The sequence below is a fragment of the Condylura cristata genome, unplaced genomic scaffold (genome assembly GCF_000260355.1).
Source record: "Condylura cristata isolate star-nosed mole 26May11 unplaced genomic scaffold, ConCri1.0 scaffold00004, whole genome shotgun sequence".
Taxonomy (NCBI): domain Eukaryota; kingdom Metazoa; phylum Chordata; class Mammalia; order Eulipotyphla; family Talpidae; genus Condylura; species Condylura cristata.
In genome coordinates this window covers 9,965,850-9,975,217 of record NW_004567105.1, presented here as the reverse complement: position 1 = coordinate 9,975,217, position 9,368 = coordinate 9,965,850, and the positions used below count along the sequence as shown (strand labels likewise).

Genomic DNA, 9,368 nt, shown 5'->3' with positions numbered 1-9,368 from the left:
GGAGGCTGGCGAGGCGCCCTCACCCCCGGGGAATCTTGTGTGCTTTCTTTCTCTCTGCTGTTTTCTCGTGGCTGTACCTTTGCTGTAGCCACAGGTCCTCCTGTAGCTGGCCCTGCGTGACGCCGCCTTTCCATCCCAGCCAGCAGCTCAGGTGTGCACACTAACACATGCCCACACCATACTCCAGGTGCCCAGACTCGGGCACACATGCCCCACACGGCAGCTCCCAAGCGCCTTCTGCATTGACGCCATCTTGGCCAGGGGTGGTAGCCACAGGCTAGTGGGCAAAAAGCTTGATGAATTCACTTACCCTGCAGTCATGTTCTCAAGAGGTGAGAGACTTGTTTTATAGGACCTAGATTTCACATGTATGCACAGATTCTTCCCTGTGGAAGAAAATAAGAGAACAGAAAGAGATGGGGTACAGGGGGCATGCTTGATAAGTGCCGGGGTTACAGCATGGGTTGTGGAGACAGACCTGGGTGCAATTAGCGCAGATGTTCATACTCCTGCGTTACTGAGAACCTCACCTTCAGCTCCCTCATCTACAAGAGGGGGAACCTCACAGGACACTTGTGAGACTTAAAAAACATCCTGCCTGGGGCCCTTCTTGGTGACACAAAAGTTTAAAAACACAGCAGTATGAAGTTATCCGAAGTCACTGCAGCGCGAGTTCGATCCCCCGCCAGGGAGCTGACCCACATGGTGCAGCAGACCTCTCCTGACCCACCTGCTGCCCCCTAGGCAGTGTACTTCGTTGATCTGCCTGTTTTGCTCCCCACTCTGTCTTTGGTGAAGCCTCTCATCCCCTGTACCTCTGGCCTGTACTCCAGCTCTTGTGTGCATAAATAAATAAATTAAAAAATAAAAAGATATCATGCATGTAAAAGCACTCAGCAAGGGGTCAATATGTGAACATTGTTATTATCGTTGTTATTTTTTATTGTTATTTCATGAAGAATCCCCAAGGTATGAAATAGGAAAAAGATTTGCACAGTAAGTTTTTTGTTATTTTATCTCCAAGTGAGTGATAGGATGTTGCCAACCGTGTCCGCCTCTGTCGTCTACTTAAAAACCTCTGCTGCTTTCCTTCAAATAGAAACACTCTTTCCTCTGGGACAGCAGGGAGTCCAGTTAAAAAACGGTCAGTCCCCCAGTGTCCGGCTGCCTGGGTGGCAAGGAAGCAGGTAGCAGTCAGGACTTCCTCGAAAGCGACAGCTTTCCTGGCACCAAGCTGTTTGGTGCATCGACCTTTTCTTCCTGTCTGAAATCAGCCTTGATGCCCACAGGTGGAGAAGCCACTGTGCAGCTCCGAGAGCACAAGACCCACACAGTGCCAGTGCATATGGCCATGTTGGCAGCACAGGGACTAGATCCATTGTGTTCCTGCAGGACAGATGGCTCACCCCCGGGGGCTGGCGTTGGAGGCTTTGAAGAAAGGCTCTATTTGAAAGGTGTAACCTGCGTCAGGGAAATACGGTTCAGAGATGGTGCAGGAAGCCGTGACTACCTCTAGTCCTGAGGGGCAAGGGAAGGGAGTGAAAAAATATTTCTAGGGGCAGGGCTGTCCCATAAGACCTATGTTCCTGTTAGGATTTAATAACCTCGCTGTGTTGACAGTCCCAATGGTCTAACCCAACCAGAAGTCAGAGGATGAGGGCACTCAAGGGACCCAGCCCCACAGCACCGGACATGTTCAAAGCGGAGAGTAGATCTGTCTAAGCAAATGGAAAATATTCTTGTGTGGTGTGGCTGGGGTCCCCTGGACGCGTGTGATTCAGCAGCTCTCCACACATGAAGGGGGCCAGAACAATCTTGAGGAACTATGTCCCTGAGGGCACTGGGAGTCAGGGTAGCAGCCCTGAGCTAACCACTGAAGGGACACCTGGCTTTGTGAGGTGAAGTCACTTTGCCAAATTCCAGTTACATGCCTGCATACTGTCCTACGTGGGATAAGTGCATTTCATGTGTGTTTTAAATTTGTGGCTATCGTTACTCAACATATGACATATGAATCGTTACTATTCCACGTTTATTTCTGGTTAGTTGAAAGTTAAATATACATCTTTTGTTCTCGCCACTGACCTGTCCTGGGTGAGTGTATTACTTTGTAGGTTGGTCTTGGAGAAAATCATGATGTTGACAAAGGTGAGTGAATGAAAGGACCAAGCCAGCAGGAGTCCCTCAGCTGGGGCAGGCTGGCCTGCCTCTATTTACTGCTCCCACCTCCTCAGGATGACTCCAAAAGCACCCACATGGGGCAGGAAAGTATACCTCTTGGAGCTCCAGGCTGTTGTCTCTCGCCTGGCAGGGCTCAGGCGTGGGTCATCTCTGGGTTCTTTCCTGCTCCCTGCCAGGCTGCAGCCATGGCACCTGCACCTGAGTGCCCCTGGGGGTCCCCCTGTCCCACACGAGATGACTATTTTCTTCCTTCTTGTGCCAGTTCCCTATTCTGGTAACTGGTTTAGGCTCCACCCAGCCTCGAGTCCTCTTCGCCCTTGCCAGCTGCCCTCTTTATGCCCATGCCCTGGCCATAGCGCTAGCCAAGACCAATGGCTGGAGCCCTGCAGTCTGCGAACACCTCTCAGACACCATCTGCTTCCTTCATCTTGGGATCAGTGCCGCCTCGGGGCTCTTGCTGTTGAGTTCTACCCACCTGCTGGCACTCCCCAAAGCCCCTTCTCAGATCTCTGCCAATAAGCCCTTGGCTGGAGTCCTCAGCTGAGAGTAAGGTATCTTTTTGGACATTGCAATTTGCACTCTTGGCTGAGAAACAGCACCGTCTGCCACCTTCCAGCACCAGCCCCTCCCTCTCAGCTGATTCCTCAATTGCCCGCAGCTCAAGAGAAGGAGGGGGGACAGTGGGAACGTATTGAAAATGCTGCTGCTGCTGATAGATGAACTATCTACTGCATACCAGTGCAGACTACATGGCAGGCGCTGTGTGAGCAGCCTGGTCTTGGCATGGCAACCGCCTAACCTTCAACGGTACGGTTTAGTTAAATAACATCAGCTCCCCCAACAACACAGTCCAGATCTCAGTCACTATGGCACACCAATTGTGAGTAATTGCGCAAGTACAAGCTTTGCTACTTGCTTTTCAGTCCATGAATGACTATGCAAATAACAGGTTCACATCCTGATGCTGGCCAAGCACGTTACTCCTTTCACAGAGTGTCAGCGCTTGGTCATCTGTTATTCAGTTCTTTTTTTTTAAGATTCATTTTATTTATTTATACATACAAGGGCTGGGGTGTAGGCCAGAGGGGTGGAGGGTGAGAGGATTCACCAGAGACAGAGGGGAGCAGAACAGGTAGATCTACTGAAATCCATTGCTGAGGGGAGCAGCAGGTGAGACAGGAGAGGTCTGCTGTGCCATGTGGGTCAGCTCCCTGGGCAGGAATTGAACTCATGTTGCAGTGGCTGGTGACAGCCTGATAGTGCTGAGACTTAACCCTTTGTGCTTTCAGGGAGGCTCTGCTATTCAGTTTTTGTGCAGACAGCAAAGCATGCAGTTATGTTGTTTTCTTATCTCCTGGTGATAAACATTAGTGGCATCTGCAAAAATGGATGCTAGAGAGAACGAGTCAAAAAAGATAAAATGCAGCAAGAAGGACCTTTCTGGTGTTGCAAAGGGTTAAATTTCAGCATTATGAAGCCATCTGCCACCACTGCAGCATGAGTTGGATCCGGGACAGGGAGCTGACCCTCAGGGTGCATCAGACCCCTCCTGTATCACCCACTGCTGCCCTCAGCAGTGTATTCAAGTACATCCACCTGTTCTGCTCACCACTTTGCCTCTGGTGAATCCCCTCTCTCCCATCCCCAACTCTGGCCTGGACCCCAGTTCTTGTATGCATAAATAATTTTTTAAAATGCAGCAGGAGATAGAAAGTGATAATATTAAGTTTAAATCAAAGGTAATTGGAAGTCGAGAAGAAAGAACTGGCTGTGGGAATGTTGATACTCCAGTTAAAATCTAGATATGCCGCCAGAGAAACTTAGTAAAGCTGAAGTCATGAACATCGCTGTGATGAAAAGCATGAAGATGTTCCAGAGGAAGTGACAGTGGCAAAAAATTAATGTTAATGGAACTTTGAAAGATACTTTGAACGATCAATTCTGAAAGTTCAAGAGTGAAAATATGTAAAGCTGATTCAAACTTAGAAAGGAGGGGACAATTTGTGGACAGTTGCTTCCTCTGTAGGGTAGGTTCTGCGACAAGAAGGCAAGTATCAAATGATCCTTGAAACATTCTATCAATATACCAAAAAATCCAATAAAACATTTAATTGTCAATGTTGCCAATGTTTGAATGATACAAATACAAATGTTTGAATGATAGAAAATACATCTACTAGTTTTTTCTCTACATACACTTAAAATCATCAGTAAGAAAATTTCTGATTGACAAAATATATGTTAAATTTTTATTTATTTTTTTGCATCATTAATTTGGACAGTATTCGATTGTTCCTCTCAGCTGTCGTCTCTGTAGTACTTCTATCACCATAGCACCCATGATGCATCACCACAGCCCCGTGGGCTCTGCCCTCCCCTGTTTTGACCCTTGTTCTCCCTCCTCCCCATCCTCAGCTCTGTGGTTAGTTTGCAAGTTTTAGCTTTTTCCAACCCTTATCAGATTTTAAAGATCACAGGACCATTGTTATTTGTCCCATTATGAGTTAAAGTTGCTCTGCAGGTTTTCAATGTATAAGGTCATGCTTACATCTGTGGACTACTATGCCAAGCAAAAGCTATTGTACTTTACATGGATTACCTCACTTGGTCTTCATTATAACCCTAAGAAATAGATATTACCATCATCTTCACTTTATAGGCAAAGAGTCTGAGGATAAATAACCTGGCCAAAGCCCCACAATCAGTGGTTATGCCTACTTGATTCCAAATCCCATAATTTTAACCCCTGGGTTATACTGTGAGCTGAGATAAATGATGGGGGAGTGGGAGTGAAGGAGAGAAAGTGTAAGACAGGAAACGACCTTCTTTACCATAACCCCAAAAGGTTAGCAAATCACATCCAATAGATCTTTCTGATTTCTATGATATATGTGTAGAATATAAAATACCTATATAACCACGGTTCTTTCTGTCACAGAATCTTGAAGACTAACTGGTCAAATGGCCACTCCAAATTTCCCAATCCCCCTCCAACTAGCTGTGAATTGTGACTAATTATTGGCATGTGGGATCTAAGCAGAATTCTAGGATGTGTTCTAGAGTTTCTCTTACTCTTTCTTGCTGACTGGAATGCAGATGCAATGACTAGGGCTGGTGCAGCCATGTAGGGTCATGAGCTTAAGTGCCCAAGGACTTGATACAAGCTGCCATGCTCAGCTTTTCACTACAGCTAATGTAATCTTAATATACAAAAGTGCCCAAGTTTTGGTCAATGAAATTAAGGGCAAGGATGCTGGGTAGCTTCTGGGCAAGGTGTTTTGCCTCCCTGTAAGAGGAGAGTTTTCTCTCCCCATCCTGGCTGTCTTTCTGCTTTGGGCTTTTGAGCATGGCTGTGTGCAGATACAATGTCCAGAGATACACCAGCCTTCCCTGAACCATAAAAGAAAGATCAAGAGAAAGACAAGGTCACTACCTAGAATCATGATCTCATCAACTCTCAACTACCCTTTGAGTTTTCTTTTCCAAGATAATGAAGAGTTTTATCATTTAGCCACTATATGTTGGTATTCTGCCACATTTGATTGACTGCTTTTCCAAATAACACATTCTCTTACAAGTATCTGAATGTTTGTGTCTCCTCAAAGTCATATGTTGAATTCCTCACATCCAAGGTGATACTATCAAGAGGTGAGAAATTTAAGAGATGCTTAGCTTAGGTCATGAATGTTATAAGCCCCCTTTTAATAAAGACCCTGTGTTTTCTCTCCCCTTCCATTGTATAAGGACATAACAAAAAGTCAGCCCAGTATGCAGGTTCTCACTAGAACTTGACCACGCTTATCCCTGACCTTGGACTTCAACATCCAAAACTGTAGGAAGAAACTTCTGTTGGTTCTAAGACTCAGTCTATGGTATTTTGTGATAGCAGTTCAAACAGATTAAGACATCTCCTCCACTCCACTGCTCCTTCACTCTTTCCCTGTCACCTGGATAACTTCTCTTGGGTCCATGGTCTTGCTCAGGTCTCATCCTTGCAGAAATAATAACAGCCTCTCTGAGCCCAGCTTCTCCAGTCCAGCCACTGTTCCTTATTCCTGGCATTTTTTCCTCTATAAAAAGTAGACTGTACATGGAATTGATATTTGTGATTCCTTACCTGCTACCCATCCTTTGGGCATCTCTGACTTTCCCATCTCCCACTCCACTAAAAGTATTTTAATCTGTGCCACTCATAACTCCCTAATTCAAAAATCCAACAGATACCTCATTCAGTCTTTTCCCTTATCTGATCTCTTTATGGCATTTGGCTTTAGATAACCACTTCCGCCTCTATGAAAAACCCTTTGCTTGCGGCTTCTTTGACATCACCCTCACCCAGTTCCCTTTTGACCTCTCTGATTATTCATTATGCATTTACTCTGAGTGTCTCCTTCTGTATTTACCTCCTACCTGTTGGCTTTTACAGGCCACTATTTTCCCTCACTCTTCTCTTCCTTTTCTCTACTCTCTTCATGGAGTGTAGCTTCCTTTCTGTATTTTCAAAGATTGAAGGCAGCTTTCTTGAGAACTGGGACTCTCTTCTGGAGTTTTCACTTAAGCAGAATTGAGGCAAAGCTGCTTGGGGAAACATCTTTCCCATCAGAAAGACCATTTAGTCATAGATTGAGTTGTGTTCTCCACCCCCAAAGGTAAGTTCAAGTCAAATAAATACCCTGTGAATGTAACCTGATTTGAACACAGGAAGGGTCTTTGTAGGTCATTAGGATGGTCCAGCAAGACAAGTGAACTTATAAGAAGAGACAGACAAGGGAGAATCATCGGAAGATTGAGGCAGAAACCGGATCTTTACAGCTACCAGCCAGGAATGCCCAGGATGGGTGGCCACTATCAAAAGTTAGAAAGAGGCTGTAGGAAGTATTCTTCCCTACAGGTTTCAGAGGGAGCATCGCCGTGCTGACAGGGCCTTGATTTGGATTCCTAGCTTCAAAAACTGAGGCAATACAATTCTGTTATTCTAAGCCATCTGGTTTGCAGTGCTTTATTAGAGGAGCCCTGGGAAATTAATACTTGTGTTCTCCATTTTCCTACAGCTCCCTTATCTAAGCAACCAGGTTTACTCGCAATCTTTTGTCTTAAGATTATTTTGCCTTCATGCTTTCCTTTCTTCAGGAATTATCAAATTTTCAAATATAGTTTTTTTTTTTTCAAGTATAGGGTCAAACATAGTTCTTTAAAGTATCAATCGCAGCATAGAGCTTGCAATTGTAAATTTTTGCCTTATTCTATTGCTATGAGGGTATTGGGAAAAAACTACCATCTACTGACAGCATCATCCATAAAAATTAGAACATTTAACCTGAAGGTCTTAGAATAAAATGCAGCTCTTCAACTGAAATACTTTAGGCTTTATGAAAAACTGAGTGCTTTAGCCTAACCTTTCCAGTTTTGTTTCAGATCCAAAGACTGTGTAACAGAAACACTTAAGGGCCCATGTATGGTGTAATAAAGAAAAATATTAATACATAAGTATTCATAGTCTCCTTGCTTTGTTCTTAGTGACTTCTCCCCTTCCCATCCAAATTATCTTTGACCAGACTATGAAATGGGGGTAATAATCCGTAGAGGATAAACTTGAGAAGCAGGAGCTGGAAAGAACAGTGAGAACATCTTTTTAAAGGTAATAACCTCTCAAAAGAAAGCTCGCGTGGGTGAGAAGGTAGAGAAGTGCATGCTTAGGTCTGAGGGTGTTGCCGGGAAAGGGTGAGGTGGGCATAGGAGAGAAACTGGAAATTAGGAAAAAGGAATTTGGGGGAAGTTACTATACGTGGTGTGTGAGGCTGAGACGGGGATTTTAGTTTCTTTCGATTGTTTTTCTTTCCGGGGCTTGCTATCTCTGAGTGATTCTGTTTAGGATCTGTCAGAGGGCTTTAATAGGGTTACATATCCCTGTGCTGGCGGCAGTATCGCAGTGATTAGGGATGGGGTTTAGGAACCAGAAGTCCTGCTTCTGAATTCTGACTGCAAGCCTTTGGCGCTGTGTGTCACGGACCCACGCTACTGGATTGCTGGAAACATGAGTTAAATACTTGGTAATTATGATAGCTCCTGCCAATGCAAGAACCTCAAGTGTCGTAGAGGGAAAAGAGAAATGGTTATACAACCTCCCACCTGCTTGCACTAAACAAAAACGCCTTGCGCGGCTCTCCGTTCCTAAACTTATCCGCAAAGCACCCCCCAAACCAAAGGTGCCAGGTTGCCTTTGCCTGCAGAGCGCCGACCTTCCCTCTAGTGCGTCCAGCACCACGGGTGCGCAACGCTGAGGGCCGCTCGCCGGGGTTCCCTCCCGATTTCCCGGCGACCTCAGCCCCTGGGGGCGCAGGGCCGCCTTTCACAAAGAGGGAGTCCCCTCTTTTCTCCCCGCGCCCCCCGCACCTGCGCTGGGGCTGTGTTGTAATTGTTTGAAGGGTCAGACTCGCCCGCACATCCCAGGTGCCCAGTTCAAGCGGCCACGAGGGAAGAAAACGCTTCACCGTCTCCCGCAAGTACAAAACGGGAGGCCCCAGGTGGGGAGCGTGCCTGGGTGGGAGGAAGCGTCGTAGCACCCTAAGTACCGCTGCCACCGGTGCTCAAGCCGGCCGCGTCGCCCGGGGACGGGGGTGGGCCCCCAGTCGGGACGTGTGGGCGCCCCCGCAGGCCGCCGCCTCCGCGCGGGCGCTCGCGGTCACGTGGACATCCCGCCCCGGCTCGGGCCCCCGGCGCACAGCTGGAGGCGGGTCCCCGCCCTCCCCCGGGAGTCGGGGCGCCGGAGCGGGCGCGGTGCATTGTGGGCAGAGGGGCGGGGGTTGGGAAGATGGCGGCTCCCAGCCTCCTCAACTGGAGGCGGGTTTCCTCCTTCACGGGGCCGGTTCCCCGCGCCCGGCACGGACACCGGGCCGTGGCCATCCGGGAGCTGATGATCATCTTTGGAGGGGGCAACGAGGGCATCGCGGACGAGCTGCACGTCTACAACACGGGTAGGCGAGGCGGCGACTGTTCGGCCCCGCCTGCGGGAGCCGCCGAGGGGGGAGGGGAGGCGAGGCGGCGGCCGCGGCCCTGACAGCTGTCACCGCCGGGTCACTGCCTCCTCCGGCGGGACTGTTGTGGATGGTCTGGAGTGGCCTCTCGCTTACTTACCGGGGCGGAAGATAGCCGGGATCCTGGGGCCCCGGGCCGGACCGCGGAGATGC

The 9,368-nt window shown here is 47.9% G+C and overlaps 1 protein-coding gene across 1 annotated transcript in view; it reads left to right on the top strand.

Moving 5' to 3' along the window:
- Nucleotides 1–8,992: 8,992 nt before the first annotated feature.
- HCFC2 (host cell factor C2) overlaps nucleotides 8,993–9,368 on the top strand; it is a 30,338-nt gene continuing 29,962 nt past the window's right edge. Inside the window, exon 1 of the mRNA XM_004675739.2 lies at nucleotides 8,993–9,155. Coding sequence (XP_004675796.1) covers nucleotides 8,993–9,155 — 163 coding nt within the window. The remainder of the gene's footprint in view (nucleotides 9,156–9,368) is intronic.